Source organism: Phyllobates terribilis, unplaced genomic scaffold (assembly GCF_046119375.1).
Source record: "Phyllobates terribilis strain yellow unplaced genomic scaffold, ASM4611937v1 Scaffold_4__5_contigs__length_816908805, whole genome shotgun sequence".
NCBI classification, from domain to species: Eukaryota; Metazoa; Chordata; class Amphibia; order Anura; family Dendrobatidae; genus Phyllobates; species Phyllobates terribilis.
In genome coordinates, this window is record NW_027362764.1 from 58,715,821 (window position 1) to 58,743,129 (window position 27,309).

Here is a 27,309-nt window from a genome sequence, read left to right on the forward strand (position 1 = left end):
CTCCCTGTGTTTGCGTGGGTTTCCTCCGGGTTCTCCTGTTTCCTCCCACACTCCAGAGACATATTGATAGGAAATTTAGGTTGTGAGCCCCAATGGGGACAGCAATGATGTCTATAAAGCGCTGCGGAATATGATGGCGCTATATAATTAAGCTTAATAAATAAACACCGTTCGAAAGAAAGGGGCACTTTTATCCACAGAGCGGTAGTGCGCATGCTCGGCTGCTTTTCTATTAATTTCCTATGGGGCTAGTGTTCAGTTTCCCTGCAGTGCCACCACAGGAGAAAGAAGGCATTACATGCTATGTGATATCAATGTGCTCTCTGTGTAATGCATGGACATAATGAGTCCTCCAGAGTAAGAGACGCTCTTTTTCAGCAGTTCTCTGCCCCAGCTGAATGATGGATGGCCCGAATGAATTTTAGAATGGGTTTTCTGAACTAGACAATTCTACAGTCCTTAGTGCTTTTCAAGACTTGGTCATTTTATATCATATTTTCACCAAGGTTGTGAAGTTCCTTTGATGGTGGCATGCAGGGCCGGCTCAAAGATTATATGGCCCCTTGAGCAATAACGCCGCAGTGGACCCCCCACTATGCCTCAACTTCTTTTTAAAGTAGGCGTATAAGTTATGGGAATACCAAATACGTTTGTGTTATTTAATGCTGCAATATTTATTTAGTAAAATATAATTAAAAATGTGTTTATTGTGATCTGAATGTGTTTTTTTAGGAATTTTTAAAAACAATTAATCAATTTTAATTTTTTTTTCTCTACCTACATTTTACCAGCAAATAAAGAGAAGTTTCTCTATCCCAGCACATTATGAAAGTAAAGAAGAACGCTGTTGAGGTTTTTAGGTACAGAAAATCCTCTAACCGAAAACAGTGTAGACGATGGCTCACTGATAGTGTTTCTGCCTCTCAAACTTCTGAGAAATGATTAAAGCCTAGTAAAAGAAGAAAATTAATTTAAAAAAAATCCTAACTGGATATTAAGATTAGTGATGAGCGAGTATGTTTTGTTAACCCTTTTGCCGAGTATGCTCGGGCGAGCACCGAGTAGGTACAGCTGCTCGGTGTTATGGTTGAATCACTCCCGTGTGCATGATTTGCGACTGTTTGACAGCTTTAATACATGTGAGGAATGTCTATTTCTAACACATTCCTGCCATGTAATAAAGCTGTCAAACAGTCACAAATCATGTGCTCGGGAGTGATTCAACCATAACACCGAGCAGCTGTAACTACTCGGTGCTCGCCCGAGCATACTCTGCGAAAGGGTTAACAAAACATATTCGCTCATCACTAATTAAGATGCATCCTATAAGTCTGTCAGAATACCTGGAAGACTTCTACACTAACTAACCTTTATAGGATAAATTACACAACGCGTAAAAGCATGCATCCTGTGTAGTTTCTCCAACTTTCCTGCATGATTACAGTGTAAAGTTTGTGTGTTGATGCCAGCTCTAACTGAAAGCTACATTTATCCCCTAACAAAAACCCCAAAAATCTCAACAGAACCCTGGACAAAGACACACAATTCTAGTGAACCCAAGCCTAGGACACAAAAGTGTAGAACACAAACGGACATCAACATTAGGGAGAGCACTTAAACAATTTCTCCCGTGAGATTGCAAACATTTTCTCATCATTAATTTGTCATCATTCAGTGTTACAGTTGACTGGTTTTAGCAAGCCGGACCCTCCAGGACGCATTCTTCTCATATCAGATCTGGGGAGTTATTGCAACAATTCTCTATTTTTTTTCTTTCTATTTTGTTTTAGCCTGTTGCTAGGCAGCTGTTTATATTATAGAGATATGTTCCAAGTAAGAAGAAGATGTTGAAAATTCTAAAGAGCTAAAAAGGAACATTTGAAATATCTTTACATTTTCTGGATGTCATACTGTGTTAAATCAAGAGGGATATGATTCTTCATTGAAAATTCAAAGAATGTGAAATGCTTGATACTTCTTTCTATATTTGTGTTTTTCGTTGCTTCGGGGATGATGTACAAGACTTTCCATTTACTTCTGAATAATCACAGTTCTCGCTTTTTTCTAAATTGTTTTTCTCGATGACATATTCGTCATGAGAGAATGAGACCAGAAATGGAAAAAGTTTTTTTTTTTTTTTTTTTCACACATTATTGAGAACTTCTGTTTTCAAACAAGTCGAATTTTAAGTATGTCTTCATCTTTTGTGAGAAATGGGAGAAAAAAAATCACTTCTGTTGACAGTTGGACAGTAAATCAGGAATGTGTGACAGTAAATCAGAAATACTCTAGACCCTTATTTGGTCCAAGGTCCACCTTGTCAGATAGCACCATGCCCAAGAGTTACCGTAAAACATAAAGGGCGTTCATGTTTAACATATTTATGGCATGTCAACAGCATAAGCCATGACTGTCTTAAAAAATAGGAGTCTCAAAAATAAAGCCTCCACCTATCGGGATAAATGGCGTCCTCTACAACCGATTGACACTGGAAAAAAGACAAGGTGGCCACTTATGTTTGACACAATCTCCATCGTAGTCATATAGCCCTACAGTACCACTCTATAACAGTGCTAACCACACAGGTCCTCAATAAGAATAACAGTGTATTTTTGAACAATCAGGACTTAAAAAAGTGCAAGGACTGTGAAGAATAAAATTATGGGCACGATTTTCCGGCTGTAGACCAACCATCCAAACACAGAAGAAAATTCAAAGTCATATTGATGAACATCTACACGGCATCATCATGGCTTCAATTGCCACCTTAAAAGGAAAACAATTTGTTCAAATTTATTTTGATTTATTGTGTCATATTGGAAACAATTTGTGGTTGGGGTTGGTCAGAGCCCATGGACCAACTTTAGTCTCCTTTTGTAATGTTTTTTTGGATTATCTCAATAGATTGTAATTGCCAAGCATGTCTACACTTATAACTTTCAATCTTAACAATACAAAAAAGAGTTGCAACTAGACTGTCCTTGCCTGGTATCTAATTATCCTGGCCAAGAATGAGTTGGCAGTTGGCATCATTTCTCGGATACGCCTCGTTGGCCCTGTTTGGCATCCAATAGGGAACACATGGTGGAAACATTACACCAGTTCAACCATGGCCATCATAGGACTGCAAATGCCTACCGACACCACTGGATTGATGGGTCTCCTACTGATGAATGGAAATTCATCATCCATGATGGTTGCTATTCCAGAAGAAGAGCTCAGTAGGCCTATGAATTTAGCCCTTCTTCCCGAATATTGTTTACAATACATCACTTGATGTGGCCAAAGACATTCATTAAATGTTGGCCAACAGCTAGCCTCTCCATAAACACATACGTTCAGCTCGGCCATACATACCTGTGTTATGAATGGGAAGAGAGAAGTAAAGAAAGACGCTCAGTACACATTAGCTAGATGTCGGCCAAATAATTGTGTGTCCAACAGCTATTTCTCCCGCTATACACAGGAACACTCGGCTGGGCAGAGCGCTCCTGTGTACTCCACAAGATGGTCAACAAGTCACGACAAGTCAGAGGGTTCATCTGATGTTAACTTAATGTGTGTTACCATCTTTACAATATACAAAGATTATCGAAGAAGATACTATAGGCTGTGTCAATTTATCCCATGGCCAATGAACCCTCTATTGGTTAATTTTGTAAATAGGCTCAGTTTACCTAATTTTCACGTCTAGTAATGAATGTTAATAGTGTTATGATATGTAAAACCACAGGCACGAAAATGTATGGACTTTATTCTACATGTTGCCAGTACTTACTATCGCTCAACTCAAAGAGCCGTGGGGGAAGATCGCTGAAGTAGTCATGGTTCAAAGCAGCTTGGGCAGATAATCGGTTTTTGGGAAAACACTGGAGCAATTTGGAGGCAAGATCTTCAGCATGATCCACATAGCTTAACCTAGGAGAGAAAATGGAATAATTTACTAAAAAAAAATATAATTAAATTATTTACAATTTGGGAGACTTAAACAAAAAAATGTAATTTAGTTAAAAAAAATAAAATAAAAAATGTAAATAAATATAAAACAATTACAATTTAGGAGACTTAGAAAATGTAATTTAGTTAAAAAAATGATTGAGTAGTAATTACTGGTATTTGCTTAATAATGATGAATATAATTTGATAAAAATTAAGAAAAAAATAAAGAAAAATTACTCCAGACTTCAGGCACTTAATTTAAGTTTTCAGACCTATTGTCACATCTCTGTCAATGGAGCAAAAAATAATTACATTTTTTAGCTTTTGCTAATGTCGTGAACTTCTGAACTCGGAGCTTGTAGCCCTGGTTCTCAACAAGACTTCATCTAATCGTTGGTAAAGGAGCCCTTTAAATAAACAGATTAGTCTTGTCTCTGCCCCTGTGATTAGTGAATGAGGATTAACCAGGTAAATACACCCCAGTGTCTACATTTCGCATTCTATCATGTAACCTGGGATCCGATGTCAATTTACAGGCGGCGCCTTGTATATCTTGTATATAGTCCAAGACCCAACAGCCGCCACCAACGCCATAAATAAGTATCTGTATGGCAATTCTTCCAATAGACACTTGTGTCTTTAGGACCGGTGTAAGTTTCATTCAGTAAAGCGATCCAATTCTATGTTCTTGTTCATTGTGGGCTAAAACAGGGATCAGCTGGAAACACGTAAACTATCCAGAAATTCTATGCTTGACAAACAACCCAATAATATGTCTCTAACAGATCGTAATCCAGGACTAATGGATTAAATGCACGAATGCCAGCGCTCACCGTTCACACAGGGAATGGAGCAATTATTGGACCTTGGAAATGTTGTTAATGCGATTTTTCAATCTTTCAGGGTTTTTTTTTTTGTAGATAATTGGTGCAAATAAATGTCTTTGACCGGACTGCGGACCGAGACAGAAAACAGTAGTCCACGGGCTGCACCATGCAGTTGCCCTCCCCTACTTTGCATCCTCAGGATGCAAATAGCAGTGAATATAATGGTGAAAGAGGGAGCCGTCGGCTTCTTCTTCCATCATTAAGTGCGTGCCACTGAGACAGCATACGCAATGACGTGACAACATCGTGTCTGCTGTGATGAGCGTCAGTGTACACAGCAAAGACCGAAGCAAAGAACCGGGAGAACGGGAGCAAGGTGGGTAATTATATATACAGTACAGACCAAAAGTTTGGACACACCTTCTCATTTAAAGATTTTTCTGTATTTTCATGACTATGAAAATTGTACATTCACACTGAAGGCATCAAAACTATGAATTAACACATGTGGAATTATATACTTAACAAAAAAGTGTGAAACAACTGAAAATATGTCTTATATTCTAGGTTCTTCAAAGTAGCCACCTTTTGCTTTGATGACTGCTTTGCACACTCTTGGCATTCTCTTGATGAGCTTCAAGAGGTAGTCACCGGAAATGGTTTTCACTTCACAGGTGTGCCCTTGTCAGGTTTAATAAATGGGATTTCTTGCCTTATAAATGGAGTTGGGACCATCAGTTGTGTTGTGCAGAAGTCAGGTGGATACACAGCTGATAGTCCTACTGAATAGACTGTTAGAATTTGTATTATGGCAAGAAAAAAGCAGCTAAGTAAAGAAAAACTAGTGGCCATCATTACTTTAAGAAATGAAGGTCAGTCAGTCCGAAAAATTGGGAAAACTTTGAAAATGTCCCCAAGTGCAGTTGCAAAAACCATCAAGCGCTACAAAGAAACTGGCTCACATGAGGACCGCCCCAGGAAAGGAAGACCAAGAGTCACCTCTGCTTCTGAGGATAAGTTTATCCGAGTCACCAGCCTCAGAAATCGCAGGTTAACAGCAGCTCAGATTAGAGACCAGGTCAATGCCACACAGAGTTCTAGCAGCAGACACATCTCTATAACAACTGTTAAGAGAAGACTTTGTGCAGCCGGCCTTCATGGTAAAATAGCTGCTAGGAAACCACTGCTAAGGACAGGCAACAAGCAGAAGAGACTTGTTTGGGCTAAAGAACACAAGGAATGGACATTAGACCAGTGGAAATCTGTGCTTTGGTCTGATGAGTCCAAATTTGAGATCTTTGGTTCCAACCACCGTGCTTTTGTGCGACGCAGAAACGGTGAACGGATGGACTCTACATGCCTGGTTCCCACCGTGAGGCATGGAGGAGGAGGTGTGATGGTGTGGGGGGGGGCTTTGCTGGTGACACTGTTGGGGATTTATTCAAAACTGAAGGCATACTGAACCAGCATGGCTACCACAGCATCTTGCAGCGGCATGCTATTCCATCCGGTTTGGGTTTAGTTGGACCATCATTTATTTTTCAACAGGACAATGACCCCAAACACACCTCCAGGCTGTGTAAGGGCTATTTGACCAAGAAGGAGAGTGATGGGGTGCTACGCCAGATGACCTGGCCTCCAGTCACCAGACCTGAACCCAATCGAGATGGTTTGGGGTGAGCTGGACCGGAGTGAAGGCAAAAGGGCCAACAAGTGCTAAGCATCTCTGGGAACTCCTTCAAGATTGTTGGAAGACCATTTCCGGTGACTACCTCTTGAAGCTCATCAAGAGAATGCCAAGAGTGTGCAAAGCAGTCATCAAAGCAAAAGGTGGCTACTTTGAAGAACCTAGAATATAAGACATATTTTCAGTTGTTTCACACTTTTTTGTTAAGTATATAATTCCACATGTGGTAATTCATAGTTTTGATGCCTTCAGTGTGAATGTACAATTTTCATAGTCATGAAAATACAGAAAAATCTTTAAATGAGAAGGTGTGTCCAAACTTTTGGTCTGTACTGTATATATACAGACCAGAATTATTAGGCAAATGAGTATTTTGATCACATGATACTTTTTATACATGTTGTCCTACTCCAAGCTGCATAGGCTTGAGAGCCAACTACCAATTAAGTAAATCTGGTGATGTGCATCTCTGTAACGAGGAGGGGTGTTGACTAATGACATCAACACCCTACATAAGGTCTGCTTAATTATTAGGCAACTTCCTATCCTTTGGCAAAATGGGTCAGAAGAGAGATTTGACGGGCTCTGAAAAGTCCAAAATTGTGAGATGTCTTGCAGAGGGATGCACCAGTCTTGAAATTTCCAAACTTTTGAATTGTGATCACCGAATAATCAAGCATTTCATGGCAAATAGCCAACAGGGTCGCAAGAAGCGTGTTGGCCAAAAAAGGCGCAAAATAACTGCCCATGAATTGAGGAAAATTAAGCGTGAAGCTGCCAAGATGCCATTCGCCACCAGTTTTGCCATATTTCAGAGCTGCAATGTTACTGGAGTATCAAAAAGCACAAGGTGTGTGATACTCAGGGACATGGCCAAGGTAAGGAAGGCTTAAAAACGACCACCTTTGAACAAGAAACATAAGATAAAACGTCAAGAATGGGCCAAGAAATATCTTAAGACTGATTTTTCAAAGGTTTTATGGACTGATGAAATAAGAGTGACTCTTGATGGGCCAGATGGATGGGCCAGAGGCTGGATCAGTAAAGGGCAGAGAGCTCCACTAAGACTCAGACGCCAGCAAGGTGGAGGTGGGGTACTGGTATGGGCTGGTATCATCAAAGATGAACTTGTGGGACCTTTTCAGGTTGAGGATGGAGTGAAGCTCAACTCCCAGAACTACTGCCAGTTTCTGGAAGACAACTTCTTCATGCAGTGGTACAGGAAGAAGACGGTATCGTTCAAGAAAAACATGATTTTCATGCAGGACAATGCTCCATCACATGCATCCAACAACTCCACAGTGTAGCTGGCCAGTAAAGGTCTAAAAGAAGAAAAAATAATGACATGGCCCCCTTGTTCACCTGATCTGAACCCCATAGAGAACCTGTGGTCCATCATAAAATGTGAGATCTACAGGGAGGGAAAACAGTACACCTCTCGGAACAGTGTCTGGGAGGCTGTGGTGGCTGCTGCACGCAATGTTGATCGAAAACAGATCAAGCAACTGACAGAATTTATGAATCGAAGGCTGTTGAGCGTCATCATAAAGAAAGGTGGCTATATTGGTCACTCATTTTTTTGGTTTTTGTTTTTGCATGTCAGAAATGTTTATTTCTAAATTTTGTGCACTGATATTGGTTTACCTGGTGAAAATAAACAAGTGAGATGGGATTATATTTGGTTTTTATTAAGTTGCCTAATAATTCTACACAGTAATAGTTACCTGCACAAACAGATATCCTCCTAAGAAAGCCAAATCTAAAAAAAAAAACACTCCAACTTCCAAAAATATTAAGCTTGGATATTTATGAGTCTTTTGGTTGATTGAGAACATAGTTGTTGATCAATAATAAAAATAATCCTCTAAAATACAACTTGCCTAATAATTCTGCACACAGTGTATATATATATATATTTTTTGGATTCTCAGATTTTCCTTTTTTAATAGCCTCAGCCTCAGAATGAAGTATTGCCCAGTGTCTATCTTTGACATATGTCGCTGTGGCATATTTACCAACATTTAAAGCACAAGACTGGTATATTTAAGTTCTGCCCTTAATACAGCTAGGTAATGCCCCCAAAGAGCATAAACCCTGCCTCTATTTAGATTTAAGCCCCACCCTGAATACAGCCAGGTAATGCCCCTGAAGAGCATAAACCCTGCCTCTTTAGATTTAAGCCCCACCCTGAATACAGCCAAGTAATTCCCCCTAAAGAGCATGAACCCTGCCTCTCTTTGGATTTAAGCCCCACCCTCAAAACAGCCAGGTAATTCCCCTGGAGAGCATGAACCCTGCCTCTCTTTAGATTTAAGCCCCACCCTCTATACAGCTAGGTAATTCCCCTGAAGAGCATAATCCCTGCCTCTCTTTAGATTTAAGCCCCACCCTCAATACAGCCAGGTAATTCCCCTGAAGAGCATAAACCCTGCCTCTCTTTAGATTTAAGCCCCACCCTCAATACAGCCAGGTAATTCCCCTAAAGAGCATAATCCCTGCCTCTCTTTAGATTTAAGCCCCACCCTCTATACAGCCAGGTAATGCCCCCAAAGAGCAATTTAAGCCCCACCCTCAATACAGCCAGGTAATTCCCCTGAAGAGCATAATCCCTGCCTCTCTTTAGATTTAAGCCCCACCCTCTATACAGCCAGGTAATTCCCCCGAAGAGCATAAACCCTGCCTCTCTTTAGATTTAAGCCCCACCCTCAATACAGCCAGGTAATTCCCCCGAAGAGCATAATCCCTGCCTCTCTTTAGATTTAAGCCCCACCCTCAATACAGCCAGGTAATTCCCCCGAAGAGCATAATCCCTGCCTCTCTTTAGATTTAAGCCCCACCCTGAATACAGCCAGGTAAAGCCCCCAAAGAGCATAAACCCTGCTTCTCTTTAGATTTAAGCCCCACCCTCAATACAGCCAGGTAATGCCCCCAAAGAGCACAAACCCTGCCTCTCTTTAGATTGGTCACAAGATGGTCCCAGTAAATCAAGACTGTTGGCAAGGTATATAATATATGGACATCCATTGCAGTATCCTGCTGGGTGTACATTTTTTGCAAGATTTTTCAGAACAGAAAAGCAAGGTCAACTATACTTTTCTACAAAGTAAAAAAAATATATATATTATACCAACAATAATGCAACTTTCCTGGTAGATGAGCTCTTGAAAATACTAGAATTTTAAGTTGAACACTCTACCTTCACCTTAAAACACTACATGTGCAGGCGGAGTAAAGAAAAAAAATAAATGAATTACAAATAAAAAAAAAAATTCAATATATGTACTACATTTCAACATGGATAAAAAAAAATCTTAATATGTATCAGAGTCAGATTTTAATTCATATAATCCATATTTTATATCTAAAGTAGTAAAAAATATATATATTTTTGAAGAAAAAAAAAAAAATCCAGATGCAGAAAATCAAATAAGCATTCAGCCCATCACTCCGAGGTGATTTAAAAGATGTCAAAGACAGGCAAGGCGAGACAGTAATACGCCCTATATACTATACATTTTAATAATGCATAATCCCAGCACAAGCTCTTTAAGGTTTCGCGTTCTCAATAAACCTATCTGAAAGCTGAAAATATGCGATAGAGGTGCAATATACTTTTTAACAAACCTATCAGATTTTTTCATGTAATGCTTTTCAAAGGCTTAAACTAAACCGAGCGTAGAGAAAATTACCTTTTACAGTATGATTCCTAAGTGAAAAAAAAATAACATTTAGATTTTTTTTCTTAGGTTTTTTTTTTTTTTTAAAGCAAAAGGTAGGGTGAATTTATATCATCTCTACTGTATCTTGGCAAATGATGAAAGAGAAATAGAGGCACGAGTGCAGTTAACATTCTGCAGCATATTTATTTCCTTACTTTGCTGGAGTAAAAGCAACATAAAAAGGAACAAGTAAAATAAAGACCAAAAGTTAAAAAATAAGTAAAAAAAAGTTGAAAAATATGAACAAACCTGGTTATACATTTCATTTTTTTTTTTTGGGATTGAGCTTATATGTTTAAAATGGCAACTAAAAATAAAGTGGAAAAATAAAGTAGCCTTGGACTGGTCGGCCAAAAGACTGTAGGAGGATTCCGGCTGGAGGAATGTTCAGCTTTTGGCAGACATTTGTTTAATCTGTAGATTTGTACATCATTTGTTAGCTGTACAGAAATAATAAGCTTTCCAGAGGTCTGCACAGGAGAAATAAATTGAGGGTTAGTCGTCCCGAGAAGATTCTTAAGCGATGATCCACGCAGATTGCCGTGTATGAAAACCACAGGCAAATTTTGCAACATACAAATCTTAAAGGGAATGAGCAATCTGATCCGCAGACGTCATGGCACAGAGCAGGAGGAGCTGAGAAGATTGATATATAGTTTTATAAAGAAAAAAATCATAACTTGTAATTTAGTCAGTCCCTGCCCGTTCTGGGGTTAGGAGTCCAGTGGGCGGTCCTAATCAGTGACTGACACCTATCTCTGTATGTATGCTCGTACTTAATCATTGTGTAGAGACCACCAGCAGAACTCCTAAACCCAGGACGAGCAGGGACTTCAATCAATATTGTCATTACGACTCTTTTAACCCCTTCACGACGCGGCCAATTTCCGTATTGACATTTTCGTTTTTTTTTTGTCCTCCCCTTCTTCTTTTATTTTTCTGTCCTCATAGACATATGAGGGCTTGTTTTTTTATGGGGGGGACGAGTTGTACTTTTGAATGACATCATTCATTTTAACACATAGTGTACTGGTAAACGGGAAAAAATTGTGAAAAAAAAAGCAATTCTGACAATGGTTTTTGGGAATTGTTTTTACAGTGTGCTTTTTATGGTAAAATTAACCGCGCAATGTGATTCTGCTCATCGATACGGATATGGCGATACCGAACATGTCCAGTTTTGTTCATCATTTTAGCGGTGAAAGAAATTAGAAATTTGCAAAATAAAAAAATTTGTGATTGTGTCGCCATTTTCTGAGACCTGTGACGATTTTATTTTTCGGTCGATGGCTAATTTTTTTGCGAAGCGAGACGAAGTGTTTATTGATACCAATTTGGGAATGATGTAATGTTTTGATCGCTTGTTACAGCATTTTGTGTGGAATTGCAGCGACCAAAAAAAACTTAATTTTGGCGTTTATTTTTTTTTTTGTGTACGGTGTTTACCGATTGAAATAATTATTTTTATATTTTGATAGATCGGATTTTTCTGGACGCGCAATAACACGTTATTTTTGTACATTTTTTAAAATCTTTATTTTTAACGGGGGAAAGTTTTTTGTTTTGCTTTTTTCATATCTTTTTTTTTTTATTTATTTTTTTACTTTTCACTGTACTTATTAGTCCCCCTATAAGGACTATCACCTGTGATAGTCTGATCACTTGTGCTATATACAGCAGTGCCGCAGCATCACTGCATTTAGCAGAAATCATGGTCTCCTTTGAAGCTCGGCCACAGGCAGGATTTCAAAAGGCTCCATAATGATAAGCATGGGGGTCTTCAGTAGAACACCAGCTGTCATTGAAACTCATCGGCAAACCGCGACAGTTTGACAGCAGCATTTAACAGGTTAACAATGGCAGGCTGAGCTCCTCCACCTGCAATAGTTAGAGGCAGGTCCTGTTGTAACACACAGCGATGACTTGCCGAGTATGGGGCGAGTTCTCACCGAGAGTCCACTCCATACACCAGCTTCCGACTTGTGCCGTATATTTCAAACTTTATGTCAATCAGCTCATCCCCTCCTTGACTAGTACTTGAGATGAACAAATTGTTTGGAGTTCAATCAACTTAGCCTTAAATTTTACAAAACATTGACAGGAAACTATGGTTGGTAGGAATTGATTTTCAGAACCTGGTCCATCTACCAGTATTCTGTGGCCATAAGACGGGAGTCCTGAAAACCACCTCCTACCTCCCAGCTTCAGTGGCTTAACAATGACGTCGCGGCAGGCAGGCTGATGAAAAGAAAAGCCGCGGATGCTGAGAGGTAGGCTCCTGTCTGGTGGCCACTGATAGACCGAGTCCTGAGAGTCGAGTCACACCAATCTACTGGAAACCAATTTTTTGCCGATTCACTTCGGGCAATTCCAGGAAATGGTCAGTCCCCATTTGGTTCCATTATAGAGAGTCAGGGAAGAGTAAAAAAAAATAAATCTTCTACTCACCTCTCGTCAACCTGTCCCATCACCACTGGTCCTCTGATCGGCTCTTCCATCTTCCTTCTAGGTGGGACTCCCATTCACTGGACCCCACATCTTGACATGGGTGCAGCACAAGTTAATGATGTGTTGCCTCAAGTGATGACGTGGGGTTTATTGAATGGAAGACCCATCCAGAAGGAAAACAGAACATAGAAAAAGGATGCTAGAACTGATCGGAAAACCAACAGTGTCGGGACAGGAATGGAGAGGGTCGTGGAGAGGTGAACCTAAAATATTTATTTACCCTCTTCCCGGCCAATTCAATTTGAATCAAATTTATTCCAAGCAAATCTAATTTTTCTCTTTAATTGAGCGAATCTGCCGGAATCGAATTTTAGGACATTTGCTTAACTCAACTATTACATGATGCCAGATTGGACGGCATTTTCATGGTGGCAGGTTCCATACTAGTTCTGAAATTGATCGTAAGTCTGCAATACAAAACTTTCCACCACTTATTTAAATAGTGTGACAGCCTTTTATTTAAAAATGTACAATGATGACATTAATGTACACTTCAGGCCACTTGATTAGAAAACCCATAAGGGTCCAAACTCAAAGACCCCCACAAATGGGATTTTCTAACAATGCTTCCAGTCGTGTCTCGAGTGGGAAATCAGACTTGGCCAAACTTACAAAATTCGTACGTAGATAGGGCAGCCAGACTACCCACAGAGAAGGCAGAGATGGTTTATTACCATCTCTGCCTTCCTGATTGCAATATATATAGTGCAGAACAAGCGATATGTATGCCGTATAAAAAATGCTAAATCGCTTCCTCCTCCAGATCCAGTGATCACTGTGTGCGGAAAAGGAGCAGGAGCTGTTGGGTCAGAACCAGATCGGATCTGCATTGCAGACTTGAGGCTGAATATGCCCTGTAACTGGGGCTAATATTCCAGCTTCAGTTGCAGGGGAAACCAGCAATGTAAGGGTAAGTGCACACAATGTTTTTCAAACCGAAGACACTTCAGGAAACTCTGGATTTTTTTTTACTAAAGCCTCTAATGTGCTATTTTTTCAGTTATTTTCCTGACCAGTTTTCAGAGCGTTTTGATGTCCACCATTTTTTTTTTTGGAGGGTTTCCAAATGGTTTTTGTGACATCGTTTTTACTGTAATTTTCAGGTCGTTTTTTTCACTCCATTTCACTCTATGCTCATCAAGTCCTTTTTTTTCTCCTTAGAAATGCATATGTTCATTCTTTTGAGTGTTTTTCAGGCGGTTTCCTGTTGTAATAACCCCCAAAGGTCTTTTATAACCTTATGTGGGGGCACAAATAATTTAAAAAAAAAGTCAGGAAAGACACTGCTAGTCTGAATTACTATTTCTAACGCCACCCTCCCCTTCCCCGTTAGAAAACAAAACAATGATCAATTCACAATGTATAATGTAATTCTTCTGGAAAAGGGAACACAATTTCAAGTTATTTTGTTTTCATAAAGAAAAAAGAATATGTGAAAAATAAACAGGAATTTCATTTTTTTTTTCTTTGCATGGTTCTAATATCAGAAAAAAAAGATATAAAAATGACAAAAATTACAAGTATCACAAAAAAAGGTTAGCAAAAATTATTTTAATATATGAACAATTTTTTTTTTTATATAGTCTAGAAAAGGACATGCCGGGAAAAAAAATTATAAAAATAAAAATGTGCCTGGTCATAAATTAGGAATAATGGTCCGGTCTTGAACTGGTTAAACAATAGGTCATTTTCTGATGACCCATTACCTTTAAGGGTGTTTTAAAATTGCGTTCTGGCACCGCTGGTCCCGTCGGGGATTACGTCCGCAAGACAGACCAATGGATGGGTGTCAGAACGCAGTGTGAAAGCATCCTAAGAGATCCAAAACTTACGCAGGATAACCTACGACTGCTCCGAACACGGAACTTTTAAGTCCAATTTTCCCTTTTGCTTCCCGTCCACACTTTTTTCTGTATGGTTTACCCCATTCTCGCTTATACATAAAGAAAACCATGGGAGTCGTTAAAAAAACTCGACCAATTATCCGTATTCGGAGCCCGTGCAGAATAACGACGCTCACATTTTACCTGTGAGAATCAAAAAGCAAACACAAAAAATTGTGCTCGGAATTTAGCACAAAACTCATCTTTGTTGTTGCTGTTTACATCTGGTGGAGCAGATGAATCGCAGGAGATAAAAGACTCCCGGAACAGAAAGAGACGCTAACTTAGAAATACTTTTTTTTTTCTTTCTTACACAACAAACATTTTGTGGCCGAGATTTTGCTAAAGCTCATTTTGTAAACAACATTTCTTTTCTTTTCTTTTTTTTTTTTCATTTTTCCTACTAGTTTCACAGTTTCTTCAAATCCAAATAGTGACGAGGGAGCGCCGGCAGATTTCCCCGTAAAAGCTCTCACATTTCTGCATCATATAGTGACTACGTGGAAATAATGCAGGCGGGAGAAAGAGGATTTGGTCTTTGGCTCTTCCACCTCTTATCTATATATATAATCGTCTTATCCCGTCTGTCTGTCTGTCTTTCTGTCTGTCTGTCCAGGAAATCCCGCGTCGCTGATTAGTCCAGCCGCGGCCAATCAGCGACACGGGATTTGAGAAAAAGATGGCGGCCATTAGCGGCTCATCTGCAGGACGGAGCTCAGCGGCGATGCAGCAGGGAGATGAGGCAGCGCAAGGCGCTCATCTCCCGGCTGCTTGCACCAAAAGGACCCCGACAGGCGGCGCCGCTGACCTCCATGTGGCTACAGCATTATTGGTGCCAAATTTAAACACCGCTTAGCTGATTGGTTGCGGTCGCCGGCCGCGACCAATCAGCATTATTGGCGCCAAATTTAAACACCCCTCTGCTGATTGGTCGCGCTTGCCGGCCGCGACCAATCAGCGATATTGCCGCCAAATTTAAACACCCCTCTGCTGATTGGTCGCGACCGCCGACCGCGACCAATCCACATTATTGGCGCCAAATTTAAACACCGCTCTGCTGATTGGTCACGACCGCCAGCCACGACCAATCAGCATTATTGGCGCCAAATTTAAACACCGGTCTGCTGATTGGTCGCGGTCGCCGGCCGCAACCAATCAGCATTATTGGCACCAAATTTAAACCCCGCTCTGCTGATTGCTCGCGACCGCCGGCCGCGACCAATCAACGATATTGGCGCCAAATTTAAACACCGTTTTGCTGATTGGTCGCGGTCGCGACTAATCAGCGATTTTATCGCCAAATTTAAACAAGCTCTCCGGTCCTCACTAACACAGTTCGCTGATTGGTCGCGGCCGCCACCTGCGACCAATCACCGATATTGCCGCCAAATTTAAACACCGTTTTGCTGATTGGTCGCGGTTGCCGGCTGCGACCAATCAGCGATTTTGGCGCCAAATTTAAACAACGCTCTGCTGGTGGCCCGATGCGTTAGAATCGGGCCACCATCTAGTATCCAACATATTTCCGTAGCGTAGTACAAAGATTGTCATCAGTCATCAGATCTAATCGTCCCAACAGGGATTTTAAACTGTGAACATGTTTTTTTCATATTTGGCAGCTACTTTAAATGCCTGCAGATCCGTGGGGGTCTGGGTCCTAAAAACCTCACCAATCGCTTAAAAGACCCCCTAACGGTGTGCGGCTTAGCAGACAAGAGCACACAGCTATGAATTTGTGCTCTGCTCCTGTCTGCTGATTCAAGTGTTACACGCACGCTGCTAGGTTCAGATAGGGGCGAGACAGGTTACTTGAATTCTTTGGAATCCTGGGGGACCCGTTACGCAGGGCGACCATAGACCATGTGCTGCAGCTTCCTTCAGGCACACAGGGGTATTGACCCTCAGGCACAGACACGTAGATTGTTTCACTTGCTGACCAGACACACTTGACAAGAGTCCTCATGAACAGTAGAACAGTAGCATTTAATAAGAAGCCGCACAGCCAGTGCAAGTTAAGTCTTATGATTAACAGGCTCTAGTGACAAACAGTACAGTTTCCTTAGCAGCACAGCAGTTCACAGTCTTCCCAGTAGTACAGGACAGCACAATTCTAATGCAAAGGCACATTAATGAACACAGCATTCTTTACAGCACAGTGAGATGGAGGAGGGGGGGGGGGGGTTTGTTGAGGGAGATGATCCCTGTGACACCATTTCTTCCAGTCCTTATCTTTCTGCCTGACAATACTTTGCACTGCTAGTTCAGGAACTCTACCTGACCTGTGCTTAGCTTCACTCCTGACTTGAATCCTTTTCACTTGCAGGGCTGCTTCTATGAGATACAGAACACACACACCACTTTTCTCTTTGGCTCCAGCCAGACAGTAAACAACTTCCCTTCTCCTGTGACTGTGTTAACCCCTCTAGTTGCTGGATGCTTCTGGAGCACAACACTTCCTGTCTCATGTGCTTGTGTTACTTCTAATAGTTGCTGAATGCTTTGAAAGCAACAGCACTACTTCTGCATGTCACATAGGTCCTAACACCTCCAACTATCGCTCAAAAGACCCCTAAGTAGGGTGCAGCTTAGCAGTCAGGAGCTCTCAGCTTCTGTCTGAGCGTGCAACACAGAGTGGGGTACATGCGCAATATAAGGGTCTATTGAGCGATCGATGGTGGTCTCAGGATCCAGATCTCCATCGATTTTCAAAAGTGCCTGCCCAACAGTAAAAAAAACTGTAAAAAGTACTTTCAAAGTTTAGTTTACTCTTTAAACAAATTAATTAATGCACCGGTATGTTGTTTTTTTTGGGTGTCAGAGTCAAACAAGTGAACCTGTATAAAACCAACAAAAACATGGGAAGAACTTACAAACTCTGGGCTGATATTTGTCCTTCTTTAGATTCAAACCCAGGACCTAAGAGCTCCAGTTAAGGGGATGTTAAGGATTAGAAAATATGGCTGTTTTTTTTTTTTTTCAAGAAACAGCTCCACACTTGTACGCAGGTTGTGTGTGGTACTGCAAGCTCAGCTCCATTAATTCAATAAGGATGAATTGCAACAGCAGATACAACCCATGGACAGGTGTGGCTGTGCTTCTTGGGATTTGTAATTGTGTACAATCCCTTTAAATTTGTTATGTAATTGCTAACCTTTCATGACATAAGCTACTTTTTAGCGGTGTTGTTAAATAATACAGCAGTTAATTATATCCCTTTAAGGTACTGCAAATGTAACCCTTCCTTAATATGGGCCTATTGCCTTCTGTGTAAGGTATTTGGGTGAAGAAGAGCCACTAAAAATGCCAATATAGGTATTATAGCCAAAAATGTATTTTTTTTTTACATTATGCCATATTTATTCATGGATCATATATACGTAATGCAAAAATATTGCTCCTTTTTTGCATGCGATTCCGGTCGTTCGAACATGTGACCGCTGCAGGCAATCACTCTTCACAGCTGTGACTGGCTGCAGTGGTCACATGATATCCCATCTTTAAAAGGAACCTACAAGAGAAAAATCAGGCTGCAAATTCCATATCAGAGGTTCTAAAATAAGCAATAAAATATTGCAGACTGAAACTTGCTACAATTCTATTTATTAAAGGTAACCTTGACATATGTATATAGGTGTTCTTTTTTTTTTTTTGCAGTCAATATTTAGCTTCAACAATTGTCTCCTAATTCGAAGTATTGTTTTTTATCTCTTGTTCCCCAGAATAAATTTCTGAAGTCTTAATTTATTTTTGAAATTACATTGGACCCTTTTTGGAGGAAATTTACCCCGAAATCCTTTTTTTTTTCTCTCTCTATATATTTGCTTATTTTTTTTTATGAGGGTTATGAATATTATATGTGAAATCTGGAACGCTGTAATTAAAGGTAGCGAAGCGTGAAATTCCTCGCTCTTTCTTCTACCTCTACACCGACATGAACATAAAACAAACACAGCTGGTATCTTTTGTATGTGCGCGCGCACGTCTGTTTGGTCGCTGAAGGATTTAGCTGGACAAACATCACAAAGAAGATAGCTGATTGCATTGAATTGCTAATCAAATATTCCACCGTGCAAGGGCGGCCTAAGATCAATTATTGCGAGATTTGAATAATTTAATGGGGAATTCTGCATTTGGTTATATGATGTTTTCGAATTAAATCATTAGGGATTAGATTGAGGGAAGTGTGTGTGTGGGTTTATGGGGGGGGGATATAAAGGTGGACGGGATGTGATGCACTCTGCTCGCCCCTATTAACTAACGCTAGATTAAATATATCGTCAACGCTGAGACGGTACCTCTAAGGGTTAAATTGACGAGTTGAACATCCAAAATCTCAGCGCGGCTGTTTACTTTCCGCTAATAATGACAATCTGGCGCTGGGATTATCTTTGGCAACGGCTAAGTAAATATCTCGCAGTAAAAAAACAAAAAATTACTTGAATTTCCAATTCATTATTGGTGAATGATGCACAGATTTTTTTTTTTTTTTTTTTTTTACTTTTATTATTTCAATATTTAAAGGAGATGTATTGAATTATTAAAAAAAAAAAGACTATCCTCATCCAAAAACATGTGTTTGGTATTACAGCTCAGCTCCATTCACTTTAAGGAAGCCAAGCTGCAATACCACACACAACCTATGGACAAGTGTGGCGCTGTTTTGGAAGGAAAACATCCTGGAAAATCACTATAACATCACTATGCAACGTATTGCCTGACACCCTTCCCCCTTGTCTATGTACTCACCTGCTCAGGGAGAGAAGATAGTGAGTTGCTGGCTTATTCCCTTTGAGAACAAAGGACTGGGCATAATGAAATTCAACATGTCCCATCCTTTTCTCTCCGCAATATCAACTGAACGATTGCCGGGAGGACACTTAATACACATTAGATGGTTGGCCAGTCTTGTCAAAAATGTTGGGTTCGGTTGACATTAATCTATTGTTTGTGGCCACCTTTAAATAGGAGATTTTGTGCCACTTTCTTGTTTTCTCCCAAAACAGGAATATTCCTTTTTTAAACTAAATTTGGATATAATAAGACTCTTTGTGGTCTATTTCGCAGCACAGTTTTGAAAAAAGTAGTATTTAGATATCCCTTAAAGGGAATCCGTCAGCAGGTTTTTTGTTGTTGTGTAATCTGAGTGCAGCACAATGTAGGGACAGAGACCCTGATTCCAGCGATGTGTGGGCTGCATGCTGTGATTCTGATACAAATCACAGTTTTCTCTGCTGCAGATGTAGCAGAGCTCGGAATGCTGAGCCCTGTATACCCCGCCCAAATCACTGATTGGTAGATTTCTCGGTACATTGACAGAAAGCTGCTAATCAGTGCTGGGCGTCGTTGGACCAGGAGGCACGAAACACCTAGTCCTGCAGTGATAATCTCCTGCTGATAAAACAGTGATTGAATTGAAACAGCAAACACTGCCTAGTAAGTGGCACATCGCTGGAATCAGGGTCTCTTCCCCTACATCAGATAACATAGCAAAAACCTGGTGACAGATTCCCTTTAAAGGAGGACGTCATGATGATATACTATATCATTCCATTACACTCCATTTATTACTGATCTATAAACTGCCAAACAATCTTTGTCAATGGAAGAGTTCATTGTCTTATCAATATTCTATCAGCACTATAGGTGCAGGAACTTACTCCCTCACCTCCCAGCATGGCTTCTCTACCTTGAACTGATAACTATGTATGAGATAAAGACGCGCCCCCACTTCCTGTAATCCGCCTTAGTGTTTCCGCTACTAGAGATGGAGTACACTTGACAGAATGAAGTTACACAGAAGGGAAACACCTAGTGGGGGGCACTTTGAACTGATTTTTCGAGGCTAAAGAAAAAAAATCCTTTTTAAATAAAGTAATTTGCAGATTGTCTATTTATCACATTACCCAGTAAATGAGATCAAATTGTCTGAAAGAATACCAAGACTATTTAAAAGTTATGTAGACCATTGCACCTATTTTTATTATTATTGTTGATTTGCTTCCTAAATGCAAACTCAACAGATTTCTAAATAGTCTTCATTACATTTTTTTTTACCATTTTGCTACTGGAGTGTTTGTAAGTAGAGATGAGCAGACCCCAACTTAAAATTCCCGGGAGAAGGAGAGATCGAGAGAGAGAGAATTTTTCAGCTCCAAAGTGCGGGTCCCCGTTGTTTTTAATGGGTTTAGGGTCAAAGTTCCGGTCAAGTTCTGGTATCCAGATACTTGGACTAAAGTTCGGGTTGGGTACCAGAACTCGAACTTCCATGGGTCCGCTCATACCTATCTGTAAGTCTTTACACAGCAGAGTTCTTTTGCAAAACTGGAACAAACATGTTAGACTTGCTGCTTAGTACTGATGGCTCTCTCAGTTTTCACCCTCCCTTCTCTCAGTGTTAGAGATAGCAGCGTGGAGGTGGAAGAGGTTGAACGCATATCTGCACAGTGCGGAGATAGGAAAAATCAGGGAAGTAACAATCGCAGTTGCAGATGGTGTGATCATGACCAGGCCTGGAGCGGAAGGAGGCCCGCCGGTGGCCAGCACTATTTGCAGCTGTATTTGTATCCAATTAAGAGCTATTGTGGAGCTGAGAGCCACTGGCCCCCCATCAACTCTACAAACCGCAAGCCTTCCAGGGGCCAACAGAGGAAGTCGGCGACTCGTCTATAAATTGTGCCATTGATGGAGGAAAAATACTGAGTTCCTCGCCATGGGAGTGCGTCAATGCCATGGCTGTTGTTTATTGCAATATAAAAAGGACCTACAGAATGGGGGCCACAATGGGGGACATTATTAGTGTGTGGGGTCACAGTTTGGTACATTATAAATGTATGGGGCCATAATATGGAACATTATTAATGTAGGGGCCACATTGGGAACATTATTAGTGTATGGGGAATACAATGGTGCACATTGTTAATGTATGGGGCCACAATGGGGGACGTGAATTTATGGGGCCACAATGGGGGATATTATTACTGTACAGCGGAGTCACAATGTAAGACATTATTAATGTATGGGGGCACGATATTGAACATTATTAGTGTAGGGGCCACATTGGGGACATTATTAGTATATGGGGAACATAACGGTGGACATTATTAATGTATGGGGCCACAATGGGGGATGTTAATAATTTATGGGGGCCACAATAGGGGATATTATTAGTGTATGAGAAAGTTACAATAGCGGAAATTATTACTGTATGGGAGGTACAATTGGGAACCATTATGGGGGCCATAGTGTGGGACATTATTACTTACTGTATGGGACCACAATGGGGAAAATTATTCATGTATGGGTAACAATGGGGGATATTATTAGTGTATGGGACCACAGTGTAAAAAAAGGTATGTATGGGGCCACAATGGGAAACACTATTAACCCCTTCACACTCCATGATGTATCATGATGTCATAGAGAGGGTGTGGGCGTATAGAGCAGGCACAGTAGCTGAACCCGCTCCACACAAGGCAGATGCCGGCTGTGTTATACAGCTAGCATCTGTCTCTAACTGCAGTGACCAGAGCTACGCAGCAACATTTGAGTCAATGTATATTGCCCAGGCAGCAATGTGGCACTTTTTTTTGTTTACCCAGGGCAGTCTGTATTGTGGAAAAATAACTTCAATCAATCACTATACGGTCCCTGTATGGGGGTAAAATTGATATTAGGGCAGTGTTTTTTGTTAATGATCAGTATGGTGGTATTATTCAGTCACTGCTGTATATGTTGGTAATATGTGGTCATGATGCGGCAGTATTTGGCCCTTGTATGTGGTATTATTGGCCTTGGTATAGTGGATTTTGTTTAGTAACAGAATAGTGTTAATACATGGCTATGGTATGGCGGCATTATTTTGCCATTTTATAGTGGTGTAACAGTATGGCGGTATTATTTCTTTGGTAACTGTATGGCTGCATTATTTAAAAGTATTACTTAGAATATTATCTTATTGCTTTGTTTTCGGAGAGTTTCTTATCTATATTAATATTTTTTATGGGAAGTGAACATAAAGTATGTCTTTGTAGACTGTAGAAAAGATACTGGGGCCCACGCACTTGAGCAACATTTTGGTGGAGACACAGTTTCAAATTTTGCCATGGGGCCCTTAGGACCCCAGTTATGTTACAGGGAGAAAGCAACTATAGTCTCATGGAGGTAAGAGAAAATAGGCTACATATAAGGAGGGAAGCAAGTGAAGATTAAATAGTTTCAGGATAGAAGCTGTGCTGATGTATTAGCTATTGAAGACAGCAGATCCCTGGATACACACAGAGTTCACATTCAACCTGTATTCCAGGGAGAGACACTCCCACAAGAGAAAAATCTGAAACTTGGATCAGTTTAGAAACTGTATATAAGGGATATGTCTGAAAATGAATGAAGAAGTGAAGATTGCAGACTGAAACTGAATGCAATTTTATTAACTAAGTTAACTACAAACATATGTAAAAATATTTTTTTCCATGTTAAAAGTGTCCATAGCCTTTAAGTCTAATATATATTCCAGACCTGCCTATATTGGTCGGATGGTTTACTCCAGGCAGTACATGAATTCCTTAGTTGCCTAATTATCCGAATCCATTTCTTGCTCATACACTTGATGTAACTCGTTATAAGTGATCATGACGTTGCATCACAATACAGGGCGAGTACCGGTCTCCCACCTTTAAACACCGGACCCCCTTCCTGCCCCTGATACAGACTATTTTGTAAATCTTTCCCACCTAAGGTTGCTCTATATAAGTTTTTAAGATGTTTGCCTCTAAATTGATAAAGCAGAAGCAAGCAGTTAATACACAGTCCCAAGACGCCCAACTGATTAAAGTATTTCCCTACGTAAAAGCAAAAAGCATCTTAATTATCTGAAGAAAACTCACAGTTCATGCAGCTCCAGCTAATGAAGCGATACATTATGAAGCTTTGTTATGCAATATTCATGATGGAGATGCCAACTTTGTACCAGATGCAACACAGAACATGTCCCTGAATTCACAAATATTTTATCACCAGGAAGCCTGTAGGGTGCTGGGAGGTCTTCGATGCACTTCCCTCTAGTGCTGGAAGAGTTAATGAAATACTTTAAGTCAATGATATTAAAGAGGAATGCCACCCAAAATAAAGTGTACCATTGGGTGCCCTTCCCTGGATCCGCCGCCATCGCACAATATGCTGATTTTTGGACAGGGTATGAGATGTTGGAGATGGCAGAAAGTGTAGGAGGGACTGTGAAGTTTCCATGAGACACAAAGCTGCATTTCCCAATTCTATGTAGACATTGAACCAGGAGGGGGTTCCCTCTCCCCGACTCATCCTTAATTTGACTGTGTTGATGTTACGCACCTATCCCGGATTTGGACTTTGCTCCCCTCACCCCTATCTGCTGAACTCTGTTGTGCTCCACGTCGGGCTTTGCAGATGGCCCGGGTGATCCCATGTGATCATCTGCCTGGGCCTATATAAGGCCTACCAAGACACACACCTGTGTCTTGATATTAAGACTTTCTAGTTGCTCTGGAGTTCTGTCTGCTACCTGTTCCCGGTCTTCCAGGACATCTGCTATCTGATTCCAGTCCTCCAGGACCTCTGTGATCTGTCTGCCTGTAGCTTCCAGTATGTCTCCTGTCCACCTGCGGCTTCCAGGGCCTCTGCGGCTTGAAGGGCCTCTGCTAACTGTTCCTGGTCTTCCAAGAGCCTATGCTACCTGTTTCCATTCTACCAGGACCTCTGCTACCTGTCCGCCTGTAGTTTTCAAAATCCATCCCGGTTTCCAGGACCTCTGCTAAATGTTCCCGGTCTTCCAGGACCTTTACTACGGGTCCGGCTGCGGCTTCCAGAATATCTGCTACCTGTTCTTGGTCTTCCAAGACATATTATCCTAATTGTCTCTGTATTTGTGATTCATATTTTTCCCTTTATAAATTATAATTAATAAAATTTTGCATTTGTTTCACTACTATATGGGACTCTGATTCAAAGTTTTTTTCCTCTTGTTTCTTAAGACCTATTATCATGTAGCTTCTAGGATGTCTTCTGTCTGCCTGCAGCTTCCAGGACCTCTGCTACCTGTTCCTGGTCTTCCAAAACCTCTACTATATGTTTGCCGGGGGCTTCCAGGACGTCTCCTGTCCACCTGCGGCTTCCAGGACCTCTGCTACCTGTTCCTGATCTTCCAGGACCTCTACTGTGTGTTCACCTGTGGTTTCCAGGACATTTACTGTCTGTCTGCGGATTTCAGGGACTCTGTTACCTGTTCCTGATCTTCTAGGACTGTTCCTGATCTTCTAGGACTGTTCACCTGCGGCTTCCATGGCATTTCCTGTCTGCCTACGGCTTCCAGAACCACTACTACCTATCTGCCTGCGGATTCCAGGACCTCTGCTACCTGTCCACGGTCTCCCGTTTCTCTGCCACCTGTTTACCGTCTGCCTCATCTGCCTGTTGCACCGATGCCCAAGGCCCGTGTTCCCACCCGGACCTTGAGCTTTGAGGATCGACCTCACCTAGGGAAGGTAACAGGTGGTTGTTAATGTTAGTAGTGGAACAGTCTTGAGTAGTTGAGATCTCAGCCAACGACCATACTTGCTAACATTGCAGAGATAAGAATTTAGGATGCTTTTAACTGTGGCATACAAATTGTTTTCGCAACCATGCCTTTTTTTATAAACCATACCCCCTCCATACCCATTTTACTTCCTCCCCACACACTGTTATCTGCCCCTTGAATGTGCATGAGCTCCAGTTAATGAGATTTGAAAACTCTTCCAGGAGCCCAGAAGGTCTTACCTATTTGTAGTTGTTTTGGGAGAGTTGGCAAATATCATATAGACCCACCACTTTGCCAGATTATGAGCACTGATGATGAGCATAAAAAACAGCAGACCCCAAAGCAAAGATCGGACTTGATTAAATTATGATGCCATGTTTTGCAACCCAGGACCAATCAATCTGGTGCCTGTTACCCTCACCAAAACCTTTTCATATCCCTTGGGTCTACTTGCTTGGTAGCAATATAGTTTCCCTACATGAGAACACATGAGCAGGTTCTTTCACCCAAGAGAAAAGAAGATGGGATCAACCATGGCTGGACCCGTCCAGGGCATCCCATCTGTATCCGTTTTACTTTAATGCAGTGATGATGCTTGGTACAGCTATGTGACCACTGCAGCCAATCAACTGCATGAGTGTTGTTGCCAACTGAGGCCAGTGATTGTTTGCAGAGATCAAGTGGATGCACAAGACCTCAACATTACTAGAGCGTAACTAGGAGGGGACCACTGGAAAAGATGGGAGAGTTAACAGGTGAGTACTGTGTTTTTTATATTATAGCATTCCCCATTAGAAATTTTAAAAAAATCCTGGACAACCACTATAAAGAGTAATTGACTTTTCGACATGTTTTTTCATATTTGGCAGGCATCTCAACTGAGACCCCCAGCGATTGCTTAATAGACCATCAGTGCGCAGATCAGCGGACAGGAGCAGAGTATGGATTCAATACAAAGCATAGGCTTCATGGTTGCACTCTCCTGTCTGCTGAGCCGCACACTGTCTGGCGGTCTAATCAGCAGTCGGTGGGGTTTTCAGGATCCAGATCCACCCATCGATCTACAGGCATTTAAAGCGCCTGCCAAATCTGAAAAAACGTGCTCAAAGTTAGTTGCCCACTATAGCTAGAGTGAGGAACAGCGTAGATCTCAGAATTGCTAGTGTTTGCCCAATAATAATACGTACCCCGAAAATAAGCCCCAGCATGATTTTACAGGATTTTTGGAATATGTTTGAAATATAAGCTCTTCTCCAAAAATAAGCCCTAGTTACAGAGGTGTATCGGGGAGGGGGCACCACTCTCTTAGGGGCCCTAAGTGCTTCTATTCCGAGGTTAAGACTGCTTAAGGACCTTTGCTGAAATAATCATGATCATGTGACCGTGATGTTACCAAAGCTCCTTTAACTGCGGAAGTCTATAGGAACTAGGCAGGTATGTACCGTATGTGCAGTGTGTATGTATATACATGTGTATGTGCAGTGTGTGTATATACATGCGTATGTGAGGTGTGTGTGTATAAATGTGTATGTGCAGTGTGTGTGTATACACATGTGTAAAGTACAGACCAAAAGTTTGGACACACCTTCTCATTTAAAGATTTTTCTGTATTTTCTTGACTATGAAAATTGTACATTCACACTGAAGGCATCAAAACTATGAATTAACACATGTGGAATTATATACTTAACAAAAAAGTGTGAAACAACTGAGAATATGTCTTATATGTCTTATATTCTAGGTTCTTCAAAGTAGCCACCTTTTGCTTTGATGACTGCTTTGCACACTCTTGAAGACATATTTTCAGTTGTTTCACACTTTTTTATTAAGTATATAATTCCACATGTGTTAATTCATAGTTTTGATGCCTTCAGTGTGAATGTACAATTTTCATAGTCATGAAAATACAGAAAAATCTTTAAATGAGAAGGTGTGTCCAAACTTTTGGTCTGTACTGTATGTGCAGTGCGTGTGTATAAATTTGAATGTGCAGTGTGTGTATATACATGTGTATGTGCAGTGTGTGTATATATGTGTATATACACATGTGTATGTATGTGCAGTGTGTGTATATATACACGTGTATGTATGTGCAGTGTGTGTGTGTGTGTAGTGCGTGTACATGTGTTTGTGCAGTGTGTGATGATGACATGATTATATTTGAATAAATATTGATTTTTGTTTTCCAAGAATAAAT

At 40.9% G+C, this 27,309-nt stretch overlaps 1 protein-coding gene across 5 annotated transcripts in view; it reads right to left on the minus strand.

Annotated features, from left to right (window-relative positions):
• Positions 1 to 27,309, minus strand: part of CDK14 (cyclin dependent kinase 14) — a 628,470-nt gene that overhangs the window by 112,671 nt on the left and 488,490 nt on the right. For all 5 annotated transcript variants that reach the window (XM_073677399.1, XM_073677397.1, XM_073677401.1 and 2 more), the window contains one exon: positions 3,779 to 3,918. In XM_073677399.1, coding sequence (XP_073533500.1) covers positions 3,779 to 3,918 — 140 coding nt within the window. The remainder of the gene's footprint in view (positions 1 to 3,778; positions 3,919 to 27,309) is intronic.